General features: G+C 40.6%; 2 protein-coding genes across 4 annotated transcripts in view; both read right to left on the minus strand.

Annotated features, from left to right (window-relative positions):
* LOC120572817 (zinc finger protein 239-like) overlaps positions 1 to 13,500 on the minus strand; it is a 38,424-nt gene extending 24,924 nt beyond the window's left edge. Inside the window, exon 1 of one of the 2 annotated variants that reach the window (XM_039822278.1) lies at positions 13,394 to 13,500. The gene's annotated coding sequence lies outside the window, so the exon portion shown is untranslated. Of the gene's footprint in view, positions 1 to 3,134; positions 3,244 to 13,393 lie in introns of those variants that run through there. The other variant, XM_039822279.1, reaches the window with a different exon arrangement.
* LOC120572815 (zinc finger protein 239-like) lies at positions 797 to 26,371 on the minus strand. Of its 2 annotated transcripts, XM_039822274.1 has the most exons (3): positions 26,178 to 26,371; positions 18,060 to 18,668; positions 797 to 3,246 (listed from the first exon to the last, which is right to left on the minus strand). In XM_039822274.1, the coding sequence occupies exons 1-3, from the start codon at positions 26,274 to 26,276 to the stop codon at positions 2,395 to 2,397; spliced, it is 1,560 nt and encodes a 519-aa protein (XP_039678208.1). In that variant the 5' UTR covers positions 26,277 to 26,371; the 3' UTR covers positions 797 to 2,394. The 2 variants fall into 2 exon arrangements, with proteins under 2 accessions (XP_039678208.1, XP_039678207.1); XM_039822273.1 differs by lacking the exons at positions 18,060 to 18,668; positions 26,178 to 26,371 and adding an exon at positions 13,394 to 13,548 and having other exon boundaries at positions 797 to 3,264.
* Between the last annotated feature and the right edge of the window lie 140 nt (positions 26,372 to 26,511).

A 26,511-nucleotide genomic window follows, 5' to 3' on the forward strand; every position in this document is an offset into this window, starting at 1 on the left:
AATCATTGCTGCTAGATTGCAAGTTCATGCTCCATTCCAGTTGGTGAAGTGATGCCCGTTTGTTGCCAATCAGCAAAAAACAACAACAATGACCGTAGGTCAAAACTGAAGAAGAGGAGGACGCATAATGACATGGAAGCACCTGCTGCAGGCTCTGCCGCCATAGTAACAGATGATGAACACCCCGACGACAGTTGTGATGAAGATAACGTTACACACCTTTGGCCATAATCAAAAGTTTCTTTTTTACTTTTACTTCTAATACTTAAGTAAATTTAATATCAGAAAATTACTTTTGATCTTTAGGGACTGTTTATTTAAGGGGCTACCGGTGGAGTTTTGGGATCTTTAGTCAAAATAGACTTGACCCTCCCATCCATCCATCCATCATCGTCCGCTTATCCGGTGTAAAGGAGCAGCGGCTCTACTCTGAGCTCCTCACGGATGACTGAGCTTCTCACCCTATCTCTGAGGGAGACGCCCGCCACCCTCCTGAGGAAATCCATTTCAGCCGCTTGTACCCTGGATCTCGTTCTTTCGGTCATGACCCAGCCTTCATGACCCCCCGCTGCGCCGATTCTCGGACCAATCTCCCGCTCCATTGTCCCCTCACTTGCGAACAAGACCCCAAGGTATATTCAACTCCTTCACTTGGGATAAGGACTCATTCCCTACCTGGAGTAGGCACTCCATTGGTTTCCTGCTGAGAACCATCCCTTCCCCCCTCCCTTCTCTAGCAATACATTTTTCTATGACCCTCCAAAAGCATTGGGAAAAGAGGCATGACCCTCCCCAACAATTTATTGACGCCTTCTATACTGGTTTGCGCTTGGCAAAGATGTACAGATAGCCACTGTTTTTTTTTGTTTTTTTTTACAATCATGACATACAAGACCTGTTGTTTTTTAACCTCTACTTTCTCATCTTACACATCATACTGCATCAAGATGGTGGCCATTTCAGTAGATTTACACACTAGAAGCCCTGCTAGCCTATAGTCAGAATCAGGCCATGTGGGTTATTATAAAGCACACAGATGGATAAGTAGGTGACAGTTCAATGTGCAACATCTGGACACAGAAGTGCAACCAAAAACAAGTGCAACCACAACAGCCCTAAATCTGATATATAGCTATACTGCAGTGGTGCTTATACCTTTATACCGCCAATAAAAGCCAGATTACATAAGATCAGGATAGGTCAATGTAACTGGATTAAACCGAGCTAATGAAATACAACAGTTCTGGAATAATGTATTAAAAAAAATCTCTCCGTGGCTCCAAAACACTGACAGTCTGAATAAAACAACGCTCAGCAACAGCTCACAGACAAAGTCTGCAGGTGGAACACCTGCCAACATTTTGGACATGAACCCGAAAACTTACAGAGCTGAATATTTTTGTCCGGTGGGAGGTAGAGTTTAGATTCTCTGCCTGAGCCCGAACCGGATCCGACCCATGGGACCGGGCCGATGTTTTACGCCGCTATGATCGTACCGGGCCCTTGATCAAGCATTTGTTTTTTTAATCATTACTTTATTAGCCTTATTCGGTGTAGATAAAACTATGCCTCTCCAGCTTCTCCCATAGCTCTGGGTGTATGTCCTGCACTAACTTGATGGTGAGGTAAACTGTGCTACATCGTGCCCCCCCTTCCCCCCTCTGCAGCACTGTTGTCGGCCAGTGCGTCAGCATGGCATGCAGACCATGGCGAAGGACAGTAGCCTATTAATTAGGTGCTCGAGACGAGAAAGTCTCCTATATGGTTCCAGGGCTTTGATTATGTTCCGAGACAGAGTTACATGGAAAAATATGCACCAAACAAGACACTTTGAAAGTTTGCAATTAATATTCTAAACAGTGACTTTAACTTCTACCAAAGTTTTTTTCAGGTAAAATACTTTTTCTCAAGTATTGCTTTCAAGTACTTTATACAAGACTGGTTGCACGATATATGGAAAATCTGCGACATGCCATGAGTTTGAGCATCCCAAGCCCCTCAAAAACGCTAATGCCCAGGAAAATAATAATTATACTTTCAAAAACAATTAGGTTCCTCACACGTTTAGTAGCAGGGACCATTCATAACTACAGACTACGTATGAGGCAGACAAAAACAAGACTGGGACCACATCTGTAAAAAATCATTATCAGTAAGTAATCATTAAAACAAACTGAATCAGGAGAAACAGCCTCTGACAGACTTCTAACAGGACTATCTCTTCAAAGGGAGGGAGCGTAATATGGAGTCACAGCCACGATAACATACAGGCTGTTCAGAACATAAAGTTACTGCTGGTCAGCCTTAAATGTGGAGAGAAGCTCAGAATATAACAACAGAGCTATCAGGGTATGAGGAGGAGGCAGGAGGAAACAGCTTGGCTCTGAAACATGTTCACAACGAGGCAGTGTGAATGCGCTGGTGAGATTTAAGGGTACGACTCTGAGAAAATGTTTTCCCACATTGATCACAGCAATACGGCTTCTCTCCAGTGTGAATGCGCTGGTGAGATTTAAGGTGACTACTATTAGAAAAAGATTTCCCACATTGTTCACAGTTATACGGCTTCTCTCCAGTGTGAATGCGTTGATGTATTTTTAGGGTAATCTGTTGTCGGAAAGCTGCCCCACATTGATCACAGCTGTACGGCTTCTCTCCAGTGTGAATGCGTTTATGTCTTTTAAGGTGACCTTGTTGTATGAAAGCTGCCCCACATTGATCACAGCTGTGTAGATTCTGTCCAGTGTGAAGGTGTTGATGTCTTTTGAAGTCACTTTGTCGTGTGAAAGCTGCCCTACATTGATCACAGCTGTACGGCTTCTCTCCAGTGTGAATGTGTTGATGTCTTTTTAGGTGAACCTGTTGTGTGAACGCTGCCCTACATTGATCACAGCTGTACGGCTTCTCTCCAGTGTGAATGAATTGATGTATTTTTAGGTGACTCCGTCGAGTGAAAGCTGCCCCACATTGATCACAGCTGTACGGCTTCTCTCCAGTGTGAATGCGTTTGTGAGATTTAAGGTGACACTGTTGTGTGAAAGCTGCCCCACATTGATCACAGCTGTATGGCTTCTCTCCAGTATGAATGCGTTTGTGAGATTTAAGGTGAGCGTGTTGTGTGAAAGCTGCCCCACATTGATCACAGCTGTGCAGATTCTCTCCAGTGTGAACTCTCTGATGAATCTTTAAATATCTTGATGTTGTGAAGGATTTGTCACAGTGCTGACAGTGGTGACATTTGAGTTCCTCTCTTCCTCTCCGTTTCTATAGCAACAGACAAACAGAGAGAGAGAGTTAGTGAACAACCTTTGAAGCCCAGACATGCTCTCACTAACACAATTTTCAATCTTCATTAGGGCTGAAACGATTCCTCAAGTAACTCGAATAATTAGATTACTAAAATAACCTCAATGCAAAATTATTTGCCTTACTTACTAACTAAAATAATTGATAGTTGCAGTCAGTCAGATTTTTTTTTTTTTTTTTTTTTAAAACAATGTAATATGGCACATAGAGGTCCCATGGCATAAAAATTTCACTTCATGAGTTTTTTTGTAACATTAATATGAGTTCCCCCAGCCTGCCTATGGTCCCCCAGTGGCTAGAAATGGTGATAGGTGTAAATCGAGCCCTGGGTATCCTGCTCTGCCTTTGTGAAAATGAAAGCTCAGATGGGCCGATCTGGAATCTGCTCCTTATGAGGTCATAAGGAGCAAGATTACCTCCCCTTTCTCTGCTTTGCCCACCCAGAGAATTTGGCCGACCCAGGAGAGAGAGACATCATGGCTTTCAAACGAGCAAAGTGGCAGTTGGTCAAGGCCACATGTCCACCTTGCCCCCCACCTCTCTCCTCCTCAATAGCATTTAAAGCTACAGACACAGAAATGGCACATCCTAAGGAAAGCTCATTGTGGGACTGGCTCTAGTGGCTGGAATTCTGCACCAAGGCTGAATTTCAGGAAAGCGACTTCAGATACAGTATTAGGGGACCACTAAGGCCTATATAAAAGAGACTTCAGATACAGTATTAGGGGACCACTAAGGTCTATATAAAAGCAGACAAAGAGCACCATGTCATGGGACCTTTAAATGCACTTTCATAACTTGCTCTACATTTTCCAGGAAATTTCCCCATTCAAATGAGTTGAGAAAATGTTCAAAACTGAAAAATGGGTCTTCAGTCATACTTTCAGTTAGAAATTCCATTACAACTTTAAAATATAAACATTTCATACATTCTGAGTATTATTAAACTTTCAAATACCATTCAAACTTTTTGATACACATACATTTATTTTATGTCAAGATGGAGGAAAGGCTGTTCTGGTTGCAGACATGTTACTAATTTTTATAAATTTATTTAAATAGTATGCATTTTATTTATCCCCAGTGGGGAAATTACAATTTTCACTCTGTTAGAAATCACTACAAACAGACCTGGCTCATCTCGAACGAGCCTCATAACAGGACCACCAGAGACCCCCAACAAATCTAATCATCATAATTAAATGAAGAAATACCAACATCTCCTGTTATTCTGTGATTTACCAGATAAACTGACATGCTGTTGGAACAATAAACATTTTATTTACAAATAAATAATTTGCTCTCAAATCTGCAATTGTGTAAATAATATTTTTTATGCTGGTGTAAGACATTAAATGATATTGAATCACATCATGACTCAGTCTTAAAACAGTGTTCATGCTGAGAAGGCCAAATACAACAGCTCAACAAAAATTGATGATGGAAACAGTTTGAAATGAGAGCAGCAACCCTGACAGAAAGAGCATAATTTACATAGATAGATATAGAAAGAAGACTTCACATCTGTCAGACCTATTTAAGTCTTCAGCATGCACCGTGTCATTTCATACAACAGTCTTCTGAGTACAGTATCAATACTCACAACTCAAATGAAGCAGCTACTGTTTTATGGCAACAGACCACGCAATGCATCATGGGATGGTAGTTTTTCTAAACTTTTATTGAAATCCAGGGCAAAATACAACATGGCAACAGTCGCATCAAGTGACGAAACTAGAAAACAGCAACACAAAATAAATGGGAAACAAAAGACAAAATGGAGAGCATTTGGGGTCACGTTGGAGCCTGCTTGAGATGCTCGAACACTATCACTGAAGAACTTTGCAATTTTTTCCAAGTCTGACGTGTGTGAATTATCTATCTATCTATCTATCTATCTATCTATCTATCTATCTATCTATCTATCTATCTATCTATCTATCTATCTATCTATCCTTTCAGATTCAAGCCAGCAATGCAGTGTAGTGTCAGCCTTTCAGCATCCAGCATTCACACAGCAATTTTTCAGAAATTGCAATTTCTAGTTTCCATGTTCCTCTACCACTCTGGGGGAAACTAGCTGTATTCAGAGGGAAATGTCAGACAGATAAGTGTTTTTTTTTTTTTAAACCCTTGTGTTATCCTCGGGTCAAATTTGACCCGTTTTTAAAGTTATTTTAGATCAGAAATATTGGTTTTGTTCAACCAAATGCCCAAAAAATAAGTTGGATGTATGTTATATGAATACGTTCTTCACAGGTAAAATTAATGATTACTTCCATTGCATTTGGGGTGATTATTCAATTTTATAGCATTAATATCAGAAAATTACTTTTGATCTTTAGGGACTGTTTATTTAAGGGGCTACCGGAGGAGTTTTGGGATCTTTAGTCAAAATAGACCTGACCCTCCCATCCATCCATCCATCCATCATCGCCCCTTTATCCGGGGTTGGGTTGCAGGGGCAACGGTAACTAGCTAGCTATATGTCCCGGGGCTGTTGTCAGCTGTCATCCCGACTGAGTCTCTCTGCGCCGGGGGAGTGAGGCAGACAGAGCTGGCTAGCTGGCTAAATTAGCATTAGATTAATTGTCTATCTATACAGCTAACGTTAACGTTACTAGTGAAGTTATTCGGGGGGTTAGCTCAGTCCTGTTAGCTGTGGTCGAAACAGTCATACTAAAAATAACTTTATTAGCGTGTTGAACGATGTTGTAACCTCATAATGTTACCCACAAAGCATTAGCATCAACGTTAGCACATAATAGATAAGGTCTCTGTTGTATTACTGTGATAAAAAGTGGGATGTAATAATTAACAAAATGATGCTGTATGGCAAAAAAGAAAAAGCAGTATTACAGTTACAAGTATTTTTTTTCTCTGACGTATGATTTACAATTACTCCTGAACGTATCATCTTGGTGCCAGTGTTCTGACGGAAGTTAGAGTAAAAGGTTATATGACGCCACTAACGGGCGACTAAAGGAAACGTGCCGTGTCTGAAAATAAAATAACAGATTTCTCTGGGTTTGACATTTGGTGGAAACATTTGGGATAGTGTAAGAACACAACTCATAAAAATATAAAAAAATAAATCAATAAAATTTGATTACTAAAAAAGTTGGCAACGAATTTAATTATCCATTCGTTGTGTCGCGCAATTATTACGCCACCAAGTCGCGGAGATAAAAAAAAAATTGAGTTGAGCGCAGGGAGGAGCAGCGCGGAGCGAAAGAAAAGAAAAAAAGAGCAGAGCGTGGGTAGAGGAAATACGGGGAGAGACCGGAGAGACCTGTAACGTTGTTCTGAAACACTCGGCGGAGGCAGAGAAATCAGTACGACCTCAGTCATCCAAGGTGTGGGAGCATTTCACACTAAATAAATCAAATCAAATTTTACCTGATGAAGGTCTGGGACCGAAACGTTGTATTTTTCTAAATAAATTATTGCTTGCGTAATGGCCAGTGTGCGGGATTTTCTCTCAACACTAACTAAATCAAAAACGTGTTAATTGCAAGACAAGCAAAAGCGACACGGCATGGCACGGGCGCACCACGGTGATGAGTCAGCACCTAAAACGTAAACATGTTGGAGTCCTTGATGAGGAGGAAGGGAGTTCAACAGCAGGGTAAAGTCACTACACTATCCTACTTCTGTTCCGTTCTGAAGTGAGGAACGTACCGTCCTCACTTTACCGTCCGGCGTCACTTTGCCGAGGTCTGTCTCCGCTAAATCCACAACATTGTGGCCGCGCACGTTCATGAGCCACTGCCTTGCCACATCGCTGCAATCAGTTTCACCACAGATATTTGGAGTTCAGATTTATTTCACTTGTTTTTGCATTTACACTTGTTTTGTTTTTTTTATTTATCAGAAAACTATTTTTTATTGGCCATGAAAATAATCTCATTGAGTAAGTTTTTGTTTATCAGGCTGAAACCACTCAAATAATTTTGTTGGGCAATGTACTGAAACAATCTTTTCATTGATTAGTTAGCAGTCAAAGCTTTTTGAATGTTATTTTTCAGAAAAATAAGGTTATAACTAATGTCAACCAGAAAGTGACATTAAAGGTTGTTTTTGTTTCATAAATTGTTCTGATTGAATTTGTGCTCATTCTATGATAGTGTGATCAAGAGCCGAAAGACTTGTATGTTTCCGTGGCACAAAAGAAGGAATAAATAACAAAAAGAAAAAACATCGGCATCGGCCAAGTTGTTATGTTAAACATCGGTATCGGCCCAGAATTTCCCAATCGGTGCATCCCTAGAGAAAAGAGTTGCATTTGTCCACTGTGAAGGCTGTAGAAACTTTGTCATTTGGGTTAAGAAGTTTGTTTATTTTAGAAAACCAGGGGCGCACGCGAAAACAAAAGTAAAACTATTATTACACTGGAAGGGACACTCATGGACAAAGTCGTCGCTAATTTCGGGTTCGGCCACCGTAGGAGAATGCGCTCGGAATGGCGAGGGCTAGAAAGTTAAATCCAGTTGGTTGTCATATACAATTTCACCGCTAGATGGGAGAAATTCTTACACAATGTACTGTAGCTTTAAGAAGTTTGTTTATTGTAGAAAACCAGGGGAGCACGCGAAAGCAAAAACCAAAACGTAACGGTATGAGGCAAACATCAGTAACTATTGAGAAGTGTGAGCTGCAAGGTCTGTTGTACATTCCCATTGCAAATATTCCATTAACGTTGACTGTGTATAAGGGCCAAAACTGGTCTACGTTGATTACAGCGCCCCCTAATGGCCCCTCATACTTGGGCTTGGACCTCTAAAAATTAATTTGGCGAAGGATGGAGGACCGGTGAGTTCCAGCACCACGGTGTCATTATCCCTGAACGCCTCCTCATTCAAGGACACTCCTTAGCCACGTCGGTGGTTGAAGGGTCAGCAAGACTGCTGCAGGTCTCGCGTATCTTGCCCTTCATCAGCTGAGGCTGCTGAAACTTTTTGCAGGCATAATGTTGCTTATCCCTCTCCGAGGTGTGTGCAAAAATCAGGGCTCAAAGGATTGTCCTGTTTTGCTCCTAAAAAGTCAGATCATAGTAAAATAAAAGATTACATGTTTGAGACATTGAGTAAATCTCTCTTAGCACCTATGTAGGTTGTTATAAAGGGACAGATAAGGAAAAGGGGAGGTTTAAAACTACTGGGTTTAGCCCAATAATTAGTTCCTTTTAACTGCTAGGATAGCACTAAGCAAATGATGGCTGATAAATCTTTTCATGAAGTTACTACATGGGCTAAACAAAGGGACTTGCATAGGTAGTCCGAAAAATTAACTTTGATATCATCCTACTTTCAGGATTTCAGTGGACTACGAGCTAAGCTGAGGCTAACCCCACATAGGCTACCACTACCAAGCTTATTCCTAGCCAATATCTAGTCACTGGCGAATAAACTGGATGAAATACAACCCTGGATTACCCTTCACAGACGGATTATGGACTGCACTATCATGATTTTCACCGAAACCTGGTTGAACGGCCGTGTTCCGGACGTTGCAATCAAAGAGAGGCGGACTATGTTCAGAGCTGACAGAACAACTAAGACCAGAGGCGGTGGTTTGTGCATTTATGTCAACAACGCCTGGTGTACGAACACTGTCACGACCGGGAGCCACTGTTCTGAGAACCTGGAATATCTGTCTGTTAAATGCTTGCCTTTTTTACCTACCCAGAGAATTCACATGTACTGCTATCACGGCCGTTTACGTACCCCCTGATGCAAATGCTAAGAAAGCAATGAAATAACTACACGCTGCCATTAGCAAACAGCATTTATTGCTGCAGTGGTTTTCACTCATTCAAACCTCAAGTCCAAGTTCCACCAACAAGGCTACACCTCTACTGTTTACATCTTAGTTTATACCCTTCATGCTGTTGCAGCTAGGTCAGGGGAGAGACTGTATGACCCTAGGTGGTACAACCTGAGACATGCACAATATAAAAAATTGCCTTCTGTATTTTTGTTTTGCTTTTCCCTCCATTGTACCGAACCATGATGTCTGAACCGAGGTATGAACCGAACCGTGATTTCTGAGTACCGCTCCACCCCTATAAAATGCCCAAAATATAATTCTTAAAATACAAAAAGTATGCGATACAAAATGACATCATGGACTTTCGACCTTTTTCAGCAGTTCTGTAGTGTTAGAAAAATGTTTAATTTACAGAGAGTCATGTCTCCAAAACTACTCCACACATAGAAAGTAGGGGTGCACAATATATCGACTCAATATCGTTATCGCGATATCACGTTGCGCGATATTATACAGGAAGTCTTGCGATAATTACGCGATATTTTGTTTACGTTGCATCCCGCCCAACATGTAACCAAAGAGTATATAAGCAACAAGAGGAGAAACTCAATAGAACATTGTGTTGCATTCAGTCCAAGATGGCGGAGCTGCACTCAATAGACCGTTCCACTGCAAGCTGCAGCACAACTTTCTAGTAAGTTTAGCCTTGTTATGTCTACACTCTTTGATGCACCTCTCGAAAAATACACATCCCTTGCTAGCGTTGCAATTCCCCGACTCATTTCCTGGTTCTCCTTCTCCATAAACATGAAATCAAGGAGAGGGTTAACTTCTCCTGCTCCAGATTTCCCACCATGTTCAGAAAGAACAAGGGAGACACTTTGGTTCTCTCACTATAACGTTAGAGTCGCTACTCACTCCGAAGAAAAACGCCGTCACTCTCTCACTACTTCCTCGCTCTACCACACGCACACCGGCTGGCTCGACGCACACACCAGCGGAGAAGTATAAACAAACATCAGCTGCGTGGAGTGCCTTATTTAGGTGCCACTAAATACTGCGCTTCTCTCTGATGATCCGAAAACGGACGTTAGAGGGAACTCAACTGAAACATCGCCGCACGGGAGGCTAGTTAACAAACACTTGGCATTAGCGTTAGCGCTACACCTGACAGCAGGTAACGTTAGCCTACCGTTGGCTAGCGGTTAATCGAGCATTTTAACAGAGTAAAAATGAGTTTAAAATGCTGACAGCTAAACGGTGAAGAGTGTGTCTGTATTTCACTTGAGATAACTGTAACACCAGACTATAGCTGCCGTTGTCTGAAAAACAGCACAGACTGAGCCTCGTGCTGCATTCAAAGTAATTGTAAAATACGCTTTCCCTTACAGTGTTTGGCCCATTGACATATATATAAAGTTTGGCCTCGCCAGCCTCGTGCTGCATTCAAAGTAATTGTAAAATACCCTTTTCCCAGCCAGTGTTTTTTTTTTGTCGTTAACAGGAATTTACTGGTGAAATAACATATTGTTATAAGTTATTGTTATTAAATTTTTAATAAATCATTACATTTTAAATATATATATATATATATATATATATATATATATATATATATATATATTATATATATATATATATTTCTTTCAGTTCAGGCAACATTTTAAATGTATTGTTTTAACACTGGGAAATATGAAATCTATTTTTGATGCATTTTCCCATAACTTTGGTAATTTTACATATGTTTAAAAATATCGAAATTAATATCGATATCGAAATATTCATTATCGATAATCGCAATATCACATTTTTTTCAATATCGTGCACCCCTAATAGAAAGCCCCCTGCTGGTTGTACTACAGCACTTACTTTAAAAAGAAATAAGCACATTCATAATTTTGGGTAATATTAGTTGCCAAAAACATTTAATATTCGTCATATAAACGAAGACTCGTGTCTCCGAAACTAATCCACACAGAGTTGGTTGTACTACAGCACTTACTTAAAAAAAAAAAGCATATTCATAATTGGGGGGAATATTAATTGCCAAAAACATTTAATATGTGTCATTTGTGTCTCCAAAACTACTCCACACATCCCACAGGGGGGAAATTCATGTGGTCATTCATTACGCATCCTTGTCACAACAAATTCTCTAAAAACCACAGACAAACCAGTAAACATACATAAGGAAAAGAATAACAATACTACAGAAATGACAATAACAGAAATTGACAGTGACAAGACAAAAGATGCCAATACTGCAGAAATGACACTGACAATCCAACATCTGGGATTGACAAATCATGAAAATGACTAATATTATCAGATAGCAACATTTTTTAAAGAAACAATAAAATTGGAATTAGGGTACCAGTGTGGAATTAAAGTGCTTGATCATCACACAATCTAATCGCTGTGGGCACAAATAATTGATTGTACCGTGCTGTTCTGATTCCCTGTTGTAAAATTCTGCCAGTTGACCTATTGCTTCTCATAAATGTATGATGGAGAGGGTGAGTGGGGTCGTTGAGAATTTGGTCAGTCTTTTTTTAAGATAAGCTCATTGTACAGCTGAGCTGACAGACTTTACTTGTTGCCAAGGGCTGGCAAGCTAGGACACACTCTCTGCAGGGCTCCAGACTAATTTTTTAATAAATACATAAACTACCATCCCAGTCATATTTTAGTTCAGTCGCATTCAAATTGAATGATGCTTAACCAATGCAGATTAAAAAATGTAAACAATGGATTATTTTTGCCAATTTACTGTAATATTGCCTCTGCCTCAAATAGGCTCTCCCTCCCTCCCCTCTCTTTTTTTGTTAACACTGAAATAGCAATCATATCTAAGGTGATTCGTCTTGGAAAGAGGAGTAACTTAACTGTAGTGTCGTTCCCGATCGCACCTGAATGCAGCATTATTTTACGGAGAAAATGTGGACTGTCTACAACATGCTCAACCAACAAAGCTCAGTCTAAAAGGTTTGTACACAACAATATAGACAAAAACCTGTCGATTTTAACCTATAAAATATACATAAAATATAACATATAAACCTATAAATATATTTGCGCCGGCAGAACCAGCAGCATTGGCTCTGCATGTAACATATATCCTTTGTGCGTTCATAACAGCATTGTTGCTTCAGGACTATGGTCAGATCATGAGCAGCGTATGCACTACCAGCAGTAAAAGAAAATCAAAAAATGAAAACTTCCAGCCAAGCACTGTTTGAATCATGAAAGATATAAGAGAGCAGATGGCCAGGCAAGGGTTGACAAATGTAAGTAAGTAAACTGTCATTATTTATTATTTGTATCTCTTTTTTGCTTCTGTACAGAAATAATACAGTACTTCCAGTCGCAATTTATTGGATTTATTAATACACAAAATATGTACTGGAAGTTTGTGATGAGTACAGTAACTTATGTAGTGCTATGTGCCCTTACAGTATAAACTGTACGACTCATGGTTTGTGCATTTAAAGGGTTGTCTGTCTTCATTAAGTAGTATGCCATTAACCTTATCAAGTAAACACACAGGTATGTTACTATGTTTTCATGAAAGGTGATGGAATGAACTCACAGAAAGTGCCAGATTTAAGATTGTGACATGTTTCTTATTTAGCCAAACTTAGTCCATGCTCTTATTGTGCTATTAGTACCTAAGGATTGGCTTTAAGACTGTTCTTTTAGTTTTAAATATCTTCATGAAAAAATTTCAAAGTATTGTTCAAACAAAGCAGTGTGATCATCAAATAGTATTTCATTTATGGCCCCTTAATTATCCTCACTCTTTAATAACCAAGATTGTGGAACTGCAAACTGACATCAAAGCTGTCAATTCTCAGTAAAGTTACTAAAGTAATTTGTGGCTTTGATGTTTTGTAAATGTCCTGCTGGAATCCTCTACAGTGATATACAGTCACACTTTAGGCTACATCGTTTATCAGCATTTAACTAGCATTCTCCTCAACTCGAGCCCATTTGAAGGCAATATATCTGAGCACAGCACGTCGCCGCCATATTGGAGCGGTAAACTGCGGTTTTTCTGGATAAAAACACTTTGTTAACGTTTCTCAACTGGTTTCATCGGGTCGTTTTTATATTGAAGTGTTTATGAGCTCAAGGCTGCAGTTAATGACACTCTTCACAGTTCGCCTATTATCCCTGATAGCTTGTTTAGTTTAGTTTTGGAGGGAAATGTAGCATTGTTTGCTCTCTCGAGAACAAAGAGAACAAGACACTACGCATTTAGTTAGAGCCTCGACCTCTTCCGCGTGTTTAGTATCGTTGTTGTGTCCTGAACACTGACCTGAACATCGGTGGTATCAGAGTCCGAGCCTGCTGCTTGTCTTCTGGGGACCTTGTTGCTCCGCTGCTCCGGGTTCTGGTCGGAGGTCTGGTCCTCCATTCCTCTCTTTGTCTCTGAAATCCAGCAGCTCTCCTCTGTGGCTGCTCGCTCTGGATTCTGGCCGCTGCAAAATCTCGCGATTTCGTAGCAACCCCGTACTAAACCACGTCCCTTAGTTACCGTTGCTACAATAGGAGATAGATAGATAGATAAGAGAGAGAGAGAGAGAGAGAGAGAGAGAGAGAGAGAGAGAGAGAGAGAGAGAGAGAGAGAGAGAGAGAGATCCCCAAGGGGTCCCTGTAGCTTAAAGACATCACACACAACATACACATACATCATAAACAGGATGATTAAATGACAAATCTACATGAATAATATGGATAACAAAAGAAAAGATACTGAATAAATCTCATTTTTTGTTTATCTCGAACAATCAACAATGTAGAAAGAAAAACAAATAAAACCACAAACAATCAGAATTTACCAAAGACCAAAAAAATAATAATAAAAAAAGGTTAAGTTCGTTTGCAGTGTGTTTAGTGATTGTTGCCGTAATTCTAAGCCAATAAAGTGTGTAAAAGGATGGCAAAGTAGTGGTATTTTTAGCGGTTCCTATGGTAATTCTAAGCCGAGGAAGTGTGTTTGTCTGGCGTGTGGAGAGGACGGCCAGGTTGTGGGATTTTTTGCAGTTTCTACGGTAATTCTAAGCCGAAAAAGTGTGTCTGTCAGTTGGGTACAGAGCTCCGCGTGAGCACGGGCTTTTATGACTGTCAATATAGCCAGCATCTACCGTTAGCTACTCCGCTGTGCTGTAGAGTAATGTCTGGCTATGTGACACAATCGTCTAGCAACATTGTTTTGCACCTTTAAGGTCTTACAGTAACTTACAACAACACCTTTACATTACAATTCTTTTCCTATATTTCGGTCTATTCTTTTCTGTATCGGTCAAGTAATGATTTCTTTAATCTATTTTTGAACTGAATGATATTATGGCTCTGTTTGATGTCATTGTTCAGTCCATTTAACAGCAGTTCACACAAGAGGTTGTTTTAACATACATTGTCCTCTTAGATAATATCTAAGTGAATTTCTAACAGAATTTTTTGAGTTGATTCTTAGCAAAAACCCCTTTGTTCTTTCAGAAATATGTGCTCATTCACGTGTAATTACTTCCACCAACTAATCAAAGTATTCTCGTAAGCGTAGAATCTGACATTCAGAATACGTACGAGCGACTCGCTCGAATGACGGCAGCCAAGTAGCGCCTCCATCTTTAAAATACATTAGCCAAAGAGATACATACCTCCGCATTTCGCACTCTTACTCCTAGTGGCACCGTGACGAGAGAGAGCTAATTTCAGGTTCGGCCACCGTAGGAGGAAGGGCTAGAAAATAATATTCAGTTGGTTGTCATATACAATTTCACCGCTAGATGGGAGAAATTCTTACACAATGTTGCTTTAAACATTGTGCTTATGTTACATGAATGAATGAATGAATGAAAGTTTATTTGGTTACTGAACAGAGAACGTAATATATGTACAGCAAATTCATGGTAAATTTTCTTTAACTTTAAACATAAATTGTGCAGTTTCGAATGTAACAATGTCCATAATTTTCAGCAAATGTGAATTCAAAAACAGATGATTAGTGTGCTCATAATACCCGGTATGATTTATTATCCTGATTGCTCTTTTTTGCAATGTGCAAATATTTTGTAAGGTGGTTTTGTAGGTATTTCCCCAAACTTCTACACAATGTAACATCTATGGTAAAAACAAGTGTGCAGTACAGAGTATGTAGTGTATTTTGGTTCAATATGTATCTAGTTTTGCTCCTTGCCATCTTCATCCATAGATTTTTAATGTGTGGCTTCCAGCACTGTCAAGTACAACACCCGGAAATGTACTTACTCTTTCCATTATACCATTATAGTTGTTATCAATTACTATTTTAACTATTATTCAACATTATTTATAGCAGTGATTTTCAATCACTGTGCCGCGGCACACTAGTGTGCCGTGAGAGATCGTCCTGTGTGCCGTGGGAAATTATCCGATTTTACTTAATTGGTCCAACAAATTTTTTTTTTTAATTACTGCAAATAATTTTCCATTGTTGCGCATCTGTGCCTCAATATGATGACTGGCAGAGAAATGAAATACTATTCTGTGTCAGTAGGTGGCAGTATAGCGCAATAATGACCTTGTTGATTTAAGACAATAGAATTACTGCCAGCAGGGCAGTAATTTTGCGACCAAAATTTGAGAGTGTGCGACTGAATTTTACATCCAGTAGCACATGTAAATTTGCCCCCTTTTTTACACGTTAAACGTTGACATTTCGGTACCTGAGAGCGCGTAAGCGCAAGCGTATCTGTCCTCTCTGAAACACAGAGACAGAGAGCAGAGCTCTGACACACACACTGGCACACACGCAGAGCTGCAGACGATGCAAACTACGTCGGCTCTGCAGTTTTGTGGAAGTCACAGTGAGTCACGGAAATGCCGATAAAGTGGTTTCAAGTGTGGTTACAGATTTTCATAACTTCAAGCAGACAGCGTTTGCTGTGATATGATATTTATGGCGAGCCGAAAGCGGTCGTGGTGCTGTTGACGTTACACTTCCTCGGAGCCGAGCAGGCACAGCAGTGGTTTCTGTGCCGTGGTGACTGACTGATAGGCTGAGGTTGTAAGGCAAGGCAACTTTATTTCTACAGCACCTTTTGGTTGTGCTCCTAAAATTTTCAGTTGGGGGCCACTGTGCTCCTAATGAAAAAAGTTAGTCTGGAGCCCTGCTGCCACCTTTCACGCATATCCCGCAGTGACAGGATGTAAGCAGTAGGGCCGAGATCATCGATGTCAGCCTGCAAAAGCGATGGATACATTTAAAAAAAGGAAAAATGCAGATTCTGATTATTAGGCTACAATGTGTCATTTTTGGTTGGTGGTGTGCCGCAGGATTTTTTTTAATGTAAAAACTGTGCTGTGGCTCAAAAAAGGTTGAAAACCACTGATTTATAGTATGATTTCCAAATATCATGAATTTAGTTTTGTTCAGGTTTAAAGTTAACTTATTTGAATCAAACCAAAGTTTTAATTTATTCATTTCATTTGTGACCACTTCTAGCATCTGCTGCAAGTTATCCCCACGACAAAAAATACTTGTGTCATCTGCAAAAACAGTAAATTATAGTACATTCGATACTTTGCAAATGTCATTTAGGTAAAGGATAAACAGTTTCAGGCCTAAAACTGGGGCCTGTTGCACAAAAGTAGAATGAAGAAATCCAGGATAACTGAAAAAGCGCAGCTTGACTTGTGTGATCCGCTCATCGCGGCTTAATCGCTTGCACGTTTGCCGAGCCAGGATGAGAAGGTGAATCTATGTCAAGCCAGGTGTACATAGCTGGGATAAGTGCACGTTCACAGCTTTATTAAATAGACCACGGTATCGATCACAGATTTACTGATGCAGAAATGGAGAAAACGCGTGCAGCATACGTTTCACCCGCTGAGCAGCAGCTTCTAATGTAAAATTACAAGGAGGTGAAATATAATATGCAAAAAGGGAAATAAAGCTGTTGTTATCAGACAGAGAGAAAAAGCCTGACAGACAATAGCGGACCGACTGAATGCGTAAGGACTTAAAAAGATCTACTTAGGGCCTACTAGTCACTCCACATTTTTACAAAGTTGTATACTCTTGTTTTAATTGCTTTTAATATGCTTGTTTTATGTGTTGGTTGTATTGCTGTATCGGTTTTTATGTGCTAAATGTGCTGGTTTTACTGTAAAGTGTCTTTGAGTAGCCTGTAAAGCACTATATAAATAAAAAATATTATGATTTAGCCTACTATGCCTCAAAGGTGAACAGAGGGAATTCTTGTTCCTCGGGAAATTTACCCTAAGGGCTAGGTTTAATTTCAAACCCTTATTCATAATGCGAGAATATGTTTTACAACCATATGCACAAATCTCTATAAGCTATGTCTAATTCTAAATACCTTTCTACAATTAATGATCATACAGAACGAACATGACTGGACAAAAACTATAAAAAGAAGGAAGTGACTTCAATACACACTGTAAGCATATCTGTAAAACAATGTAGCCTATTATTATTCATGTTTTTTTTCTCACTCCCAAGCTCCAAGATGCTTGACAGCACCACAAAAAAAAGATTAAGAAGCTTTGTGGCATTATGACACATGGAAACAGGAAAAGCCCCTTTCCTCCGCATTGTCCCACTTTATCTCTGGTGCCAGTGCAACAATTTCTTACTATGTAAAGAACCGCAATCCTACGATTTAAATCAAACTTGTGACAGCAATATTGACAAGTAATGCATGTTAATAAAAATAAAGCAGAACACATTCAGAAGACAACGGAATAACTGTTAAACACGTTTATTTTGGATCAGAGCAGCAGCTGATTTAACAAATAACACTCAAGGATTAATCTTAGCCTGGCTGTTAGCCTGCTCTGGAGCAGGCTAACTGCAAAGTTACTGCTGGTCAGCCTTCAATGTGTAGAGAAGATCAGAATATAACAGCACAGCTATCAGGGCATGAGGAGGAGGCAGGAGGAAACAGCTTGGCTCTGAAACTTGTTCACAACGAGGCAGCGTGACTGCACTGGTGAGATTTAAGGTTACCTCTCTGAGAAAACGTTTTCCCACATTGTTCACAGCTGTACGGTTTCTCTCCAGTGTGAATGAGCTGGTGAGATTTAAGGTTACTACTCTTATAAAAAGATTTTCCACATTGTTCACACCAGTACGGCTTCTCTCCAGTGTGAATGCGCTGGTGAGCCGTAAGGTGAGCATTCACAGAAAATGTTTTCCCACATTGCTCACACCAGTACGGCTTCTGTCCAGTGTGAACACGTCGGTGGCGTTCTAGGTTGCCACGCTGAGAAAACGTTTTCTCACATATATCACAGCTGTATGGCTTCTCACCAGTGTGAACGCTTTGGTGCTGTTTAAGGCTGCCAATCTTAGAAAAGGTTTGACCACATTCTTCACAGCTGTACGGCTTCTCTCCAGTGTGAATGCGTTGATGGGTTTGTAGGTGACTCTGAGCTCTGAAAGCTGTCCCGCACAGATCGCAGCTGTACGGCTTCTCTCCAGTGTGAATGCGCTGGTGTTTGTTTAGGTTACCCAGTGTTTTGAAAGCTGTCCCACACTGATCACAGCTGTGTAGATTCTCTCCAGTGTGAACGCTCTGATGAACCTTAGCAACAGACAAACACAGAGACAGAAAGTGAGATACCACTCTTTGTTTTAGCACCTGTCCCTTTAAGAGCCCACTCCCGAAAAGCCCAGTCTGCTCTGACGGTCACATAGAGAATATTGTACAGTTATTCCCATACATAGGTTTTACTTGGGCGCACCGCCCAGGTAGATTGAGACCCGCCAAGGTAGATAACAACCTAATTAAATTTTTTCCCCAATCAACAATGTTGTTTTTACAGCGCACAAAGATCAGCGGCCTCCAGCCCCACCCTCCTTGTAATGATGTTTTACAGTTTTGATGATCTCAAAATCACCAAAAATGACGATGCATCAGATCGCAAAGAACTGAATGTCGGTGCAACGCGCTTGTCACTATAGGTGTAGTAAGGGACCGTCGTAAAAGTTATTTAGTATTTTTTGAAAAATATTCACAAAACATAAACCAAATGATTTGTTTTCATTCGGATTGCTGTAGTACTTCCCAACTGAAGTGCCCTAGTAACTTTTGGTGAAAGGTTTTTCTTTACTTGCTTGCATAAAACAATCACTGATATGGAATTCATGCCATAGTCAATAAAAAAAAAAAAAAAACATGACAGTTTTCATCTTCTGTGGGGTGTAGTAATTTCCCAGTGGACTATGAAACACATACAGCAAAGACATTGCATTACTACAGGTAACCCTGCAGGTTGAACCTGTGCACCAAATTGCCAACATGTGGTGTATTCGGTCTGCCTGGTCAACGGATGGCATTTTGACTCAGGCAGCAAAAGAGAACGGCAAGCAATGCAGAGTGAGTACTAATTATAATTAAAGCTGCAAGCAGCGTTGGACGGGCCCTCGCGCCTCTGCGCGCGTCGGGCTTACTGGCGGACGCCGCTCCTTGTGACCGTGCATTTGCGCGGCACTCAGACACCGCAAATCATCACCAATGAAAAGGGAACTCCCTACTGAGTTCAACAATAGCTCACACAAGACTCTACATCATGTAGTTCATTAGCTTTGAAGGGGGCGTGGCTTAAGCATAGGGGCGGGCCAAACCATGACCAATGAAAACGGAACTCTCTGTTGAGTTCAATGATACCTCACACAATAGTGTACAAGAAACGGGTCATTAGTTATTAAAGGGGGCGTGGCTTAAGAATATGGGGCGGGGCAAATAGTCACCAAGGAAAAGGGAACTCTATGTTGAGTTCTATGATACCTCACACAAGACTACCTTAAATGGGTTACCAGTTTTGAAAGGGGGCGTGGCTTAAACATAGGGGGCGGGCCAAACCATGACCAACGACAAACTCTATGCTGAGTTCAATGATACCTCACACAAGATCCTACATACAACTGGTCATTAGTTATGAAAAGGGGGCGTGGCTTAAGCATAGGGGCGGGCCAAACCATGACCAATGAAAACAGAACTCTCTGTTGAGTTCAATGATACCTCACACAATAGTGTACAAGAAACGGGTCATTAGTTATTAAAGGGAGCGTGGCTAATGCACTGGGGGTGGGTCAAACCATCACCAACGTAGACCACACATGAGTTTCATGTAAATCGGATGACGTTTGTCATATGAGGCTGATTTCCTGTTGCCAGCGGGGGGCGCTATGACCAAAAATCAATATTAGCCTGTAGATCTCCTCAGGCCTGGACTGTTGATGGTGGAAAATTTCAAGCAGATATGTCAATGTAGTTACAACCACTTTCTCGCTAAACACTGAACACTCAAAATGGGCGCCATGCCACGCCAACACCGTTTGATGAAAAGTTTTTATTTTAATAACATCTTTCAGGTGTTGAGATGGTACAGACCAAATTTGAAGTCCATCAGATGAAATATCTAGGAGGAGTTCGTTAAAGTATAGCACGTATAGTTTTGGGCATACTTCCTGTTGCCACTAGGGGGCGCTATGACTGAGCCAATTGGACAACGTACACTCAAGTTACACACACTTCCTGTTTCGATGGCCGCCCCGCCACGGCCACGCCCTATGACGAAAAGTTTTTCTTTTAACAACTTTTCATTGTTAACGTCTTAAGATGGCACAGACCAAATTTGAAGTTGATCGGATGAAATCTCTAGGAGGAGTTTGTTAAAATACGATGTGGAAAATCACACTAATTTCAAACTTTCAATTGAAAATGGCGGACTTTCTGTTGGGTTTAGGGTATGGCTCCAATGATGTTCTTTGTACGTCTTGACATGCTACATATGTGTACCAAGTTTCGTGAGTCTATGTTAAACGTACTGCAGGGGCTACATTTTTGTAACTTTGTAGGGGGCTCTAGCGAGCCATTTTGTGTGCCTATTCCCGAAACCCTTAAAATACGTAAATTTTCACCAGAATTGATGCGACCACCAATTTTGGTGAGTTTTTGAATATGTTAAGCCCCTCAAAAAGCCAATTCATTTACCGGACGAAGGAATAATAAAAAAAAGAATTCCTTCAGTTTCAATAGGGCCTTCGCTGCTGTCGGCACTCGGGCCCTAATAATATTATAATAATACATATTATTTATATAGCGCTTTACATGGTACGCAAAAACACTTTACAAGTGCTGTATGTATGAAACGCCAATTCGTGAGAGAAGATTTGGCAAGTTTTCATGGGCGCAAATGCTCATCCCACAAATCGATGTTCCTTACAAATGGGGCACCATTTGAAAACCGGCTTTCCAATGGTATAAGATTTATTGCCAAAAAAGCATTGTTACCACAGAGAAATAATCTACCAAGCACAAATTTCCTTACTTTTTGTGCTAAGTTTATATAATAACCCAAACAGAGTAGAGGACACATTCAATTTGAACGCAGAGGAAGAGGAGAGCAAAAGGAAGAAAACTAGAAAAGTAAGTCTTTGTGACGCAGGTGAGGCCAAACAGATTATATAAATTCAAATGTCGCTGTACAGTTATGCTCGCGATTACACAGAAACCGGTTTCTCCAGAATTCACTTATCATGACGACTTTATTTTACAAGCCTGTACTTGTTATAAGAAAAATCAGCAAAACAAACTATTATGAAGTTTCCTGAAATTCCAGCAGAATTTGAAATCGACGCAGATCGTACGGAAATAGAGCATCTTATCGACAGATGGCAGAAGGGATCCTTCTTGCATCAGGTAACTCTTAGACTTTACAAGTACTTAATTTTACACCAGAATGCAAGCTTAGCTAAAATTGTGAGGGAAATTATTTTCAGAGTCAAAAGGAGGATTTCTGCTCCATTTATGGCGAGTTATCAAGACGCATACTCGCTTTTTAGCGTGTTTATCATTGCCGTTTGGCGTAGCGAGTAGTATGAAAGAACGAAAATCTGTGTCCTGTGTATCACGTTTCCTAAACCCAACCGTAGGTTTTCTTCTTGAGATAACACGCCAAGTGGCGTGTATGTTTACGTCCGCTGTATACGGCGCAGACATACACGCGGATAGGTCAAAATGCGTACAGATTACACGCCACTTGGCTTAAGAAAGTGGGTGCGTACGTTTACGCGAAGTCATATCACGTTGCAATTTGAGCAAAACACATAGTTCTGAAAAAAATGTATATAGTTAAAGTTTCAAGTTTGTAGCAGGGTACCTTACATTAGGGCTGAGCGACAAGGAGAAAATCAGATATCACGATATTCTTGACAAAATACCTCGATATCGATATTGCGGCGATATTCTAGGGTTGACAATTGCCGCTTTAACAAAATATCTTCACACTTAGATTTTAGATAAATAATCATCAGTAATGTGGATATAATGACTAAGTGGGTAAAGGCAATAACAGATAACAGTCTGGTAAGTTCAGAAAAGTACATCACTTTACTGTAATGCAGCCTTTAAAACCAGGAAAAGACAACACTTGTCATATCACGATATTACGATATCCGAAATCTAAGACGATATCTAGTCTCATATCACGTAAAAATGCAACTATCGGCCCGATATATCAGCCGGACGATAAAAATCAGTCTATCACTAATAATCACAGACTTTAACCATCACTCCTCAGTGAACTGCCTCCTAGTGTGAGATCATTTAAAAAAACTGTTATCATTAGGGAGTTTCCATGTTTTTTTTTTAGGAGTTTGCGCACAATAATACAGTTAGAAAGTGAAACTATCGAACAAAGAATAGGCGTTTTAGGTATAAATACATTTTATTTTCTTTAATTGGAAGTCCAGCCCCCGGAGTGTCTGCTTAGAAAAATTCTGGCCCTTGGAAAAATGTAGTTTTTGGAACACAGGAGGATCTGCTCTAATAGCCGGGGCACACTTAGCCGATTATCGGCCGTTGGACAGTCTGGCAAGGTCAGTGACTCGAATCTGTTCGGTGTGTCCCGTGCCGTCGTCAGTCTGGGGGGCTGTCGGCGTTCATTTTGGCCGACCTGACATGTTCAGTCGGCGGCAGGGCAGTCGGGACTCACCCGGAAATGGGGAGCGGAATGAGCGTGACTAGAGTCTCTCAAAATCTGACGAAAATCTTTTAAACTGACCTTTGTTGATCTGAAATGAAGACAGATTCAGCAACTGCACGACCTATTTCTCTCTTAAAATGTTTTCAGAAACACGTTTCAGTGAACTATTTTAGTCCAATATGAGATATCGTATTCTCAACGAGCCGCCATGACAGTCTGGCTTTGAATTTCCGGAGAAAACAAACCCATGTGACGCGTTCGTCCAATCAGCTGCTGGTTTTAATTTCCTGGGCAACAATACAGAGTAGTGCCGCCTGCTTTTAGAGAGATGTATTATGTCTCGTCTCGTCTTGTTGGTGTGTTCTGTGGCACTTTTTGGACCAACACGGGGAGACTGATCAGTCCGACTGGCTTTTCTGCCGAGGGTCGGCCGTCTGGTTCGTGTGTAGACACCTTAAGGGGGGGTGAGTAAATACACAAGTTGTTTAGGTCTACCTATTCTAGTGGAATGTTATTGGCCAGTGCCCCTAATGTGTGCATACATTTCTTAAGTATTATTTTTAACTGACCGAAATACGGTGGCCGACAGGGGCAAACGCCCTGCACCTTCAGAAAACACATGGCAAATAGACGAAACACAAGCACATTAAGAACACATCTTCATTAAATTTGACAACACATGCGCAGCATTCAGCAAACGCGCCACAAATACACACAAAACAACCAAATACACAAACGCGATGCAAATACACACAACAAAACCAAATACACAAACGCCAGTGTATCCTCTATGTTGATAGCATAGTGGCGGTGCACGCCACGGTATCAGAAATAGGGAAGACGGACAACAGGGATTCCGCTATGTACACCACGCACCACCGTTCCTTCGGCTGTTTATGAAGAGTGATATAGTCGTAGAGCCGTCTGCTCTACTGAACTCAAGCGAACTATCATTCGCTCTCTCTTTCCCTAGGATGAGCTCACTAGGGGGAGAGTGAGCAGAGCAACTCACTCGCGAAGTGGCAACCAAATAAAACAACAGGGCGAGTACTACTTCACTCAATAATAAAAGTGATAAACAGCGACATGAAATCCGCACTCACCCTAAATCACCCTACGGTACCGTCTATTTGCTGGACGGTTTCAAGGTAACGGTCGGCAGCTAGCATTAGCAGATAAGCCAGTACACTGACGTCCAATTCACCCCCCCCCCCACCACCGCCGAAAAAAATTCTAGAGGAAACACTGGACTCGCTGCGAATAAAAAACAATGCAATAAGAAAAGCACACAATCCCCAAAAACAAATGCAACAAAAGAAAAATGTTGCATCCAGATTACACAACGGAAGTTCTCCAGGCCTCTAGAGGGAGCAGCTAAGTGGAACAGCTGGATTTTCGACCCCACAGCCCTAGTATAATCACAATATTACACTTGAGGAGGCCTACACTTCAGTGATGCGCCTTCAGACCTGGAAATTAAACCCTCTCATGTAATATGGCTTAAACAAACGTCAACATTAAACGGTGATGCAGTTATAAATGTTTTATTACCACGAGTTTACAGACACGTCTCTGCTGATTGAGTATCACCGGGGACCTGAGCCGAGACACACCCACCAAACGAGAGAAAACATATCTCAAACATGGACTTAATATTTACAGTCTATGATCTCACCGTTGCACACCGTTCTGAGATCTCGTTTTTTTTTTTTTTTTTTTTTTTTTTTTTTTTTTTTTTTTTTTTTTTTTTTTTTCTTTCGTTTGTGTATTTGGTTGTGTTGTGTGTATTTGCGGTGCGTTTGCTGAATGCTGCGCATGTGTTGTCAAATTAATAAAGATGTTTTCTTAATTTGCTTATGTTTTGTTTTCTGAAGTTGCAGGGCGTTTGCCCCTGTCGGCCACCGTACCGAAAGGTTACTAAGCACTTTGTTACTAAGCACTTTTTTTATTCTGAATGTATGGTATATTTTTTTTTATATTTGTACGGTCATGACAAAGATGGTGCTGTCGGTTTACTTTCTTATGTTGCATCTTCAAAATGTGACACTGAATTTGAAACAGCACATTGTAATTTCTGTATATATTATCAAAGTATGCATGTTGATTTACGGTGGGTGCTCCTAAATTTTCTGGTTGCGCCCCTAAAATTTTCAGTTGGGGGCCACTGTACTCCTAGTGAAAAAAGTTGGTCTGGAGCCCTGCGATCTATTACTCAGCCCTACCTTACATTAAGTACTTCAGGCATACTGTATAGGAATAACTAAAACATTTCACCAATGTCTTTGCTGTATGTGTTTCATGGTCCACTGGGAAATTACTACACCCCACAGAAGATGAAAACTGTCTTTTTTTTTTATTGACAATTATCATGAATTCCATATCAGTGATTGTTTTATGCAAGCACGTAAAGAAAAACTTTTCACCAAAAGTTCACCTGTAGTAACTAGGGCACTTCAGTTGGGAAGTACTACAGCAATAAGAATGAAAAAAAAAAAAAAAAAAAAGTAATTTGGTTTATTGTTTTTTGAATATTTTTCAAAAAAAATACTAAACTTTTACGACGGTCCCTTACTACACCTATAGCGACAAGCGCGTTGGACAGACCTTCAGTTATTTGCGATCTAATGCATCGTCATTTTTTGATCAAAACTGTAAAACATCTGTCCTAATAAGCTCTCCAGCATACCTTAAAAGTGGGAGAAATCGAATCACCGGCACGGAGCTATTGAAGGTAACATCCCCAAAAATGGACGAATGTCAAACATTAAACTAACCTCACCCCGCTGTAAATATTGATAACGTCGGAGCTTTGAATAAACTTTCATTTACGAGGTAGTGAATACGACATGAAGGGGACGTTTATACGGACTCTTCTCATCAACACGAGCCCATTTGAAGGCACTATATCTGAGCACAGCACGTCGCCGCCATATTGGAGCGGTAAACTGCGTTTTTTCTGGATAAAAAAACACTTTGTTAACGTTTCTCAACTGGTTTCATCGGGTCGGTTTTATATTGAAGTGTTTATGAACGGACGATACACGGAGCCTCGAGCCTCTTCCGCGTGTGTTTAGTATCGTTGTTGTGTCCTGAACACTGACCTGAACATCGGTGGTATCAGAGTCCGAGCCTGCTGCTTGTCTTCTGGGGACCTTGTTGCTCCGCTGCTCCGGGTTCTGGTCGGAGGTCTGGTCCTCCATTCCTCTCTTTGTCTCTGAAATCCAGCAGCTCTCCTCTGTGGCTGCTCGCTCTGGATTCTGGCCACTGCGAATCTCGCGATCTCGCAGCGTCAATGTTGTAGACTATCCCCCACAGACGCAGACATTTTATAATAATAATAATTATAGTAATAATAATAATAATATTACATTTTATGTGTAGAGCACTTATCATTGACAAACCAATCCCAAAGTACAGGAGATTAAAAACAGGGTC

The sequence above is a fragment of the Perca fluviatilis genome, chromosome 14 (genome assembly GCF_010015445.1).
Source record: "Perca fluviatilis chromosome 14, GENO_Pfluv_1.0, whole genome shotgun sequence".
Classification (NCBI taxonomy): domain Eukaryota; kingdom Metazoa; phylum Chordata; class Actinopteri; order Perciformes; family Percidae; genus Perca; species Perca fluviatilis.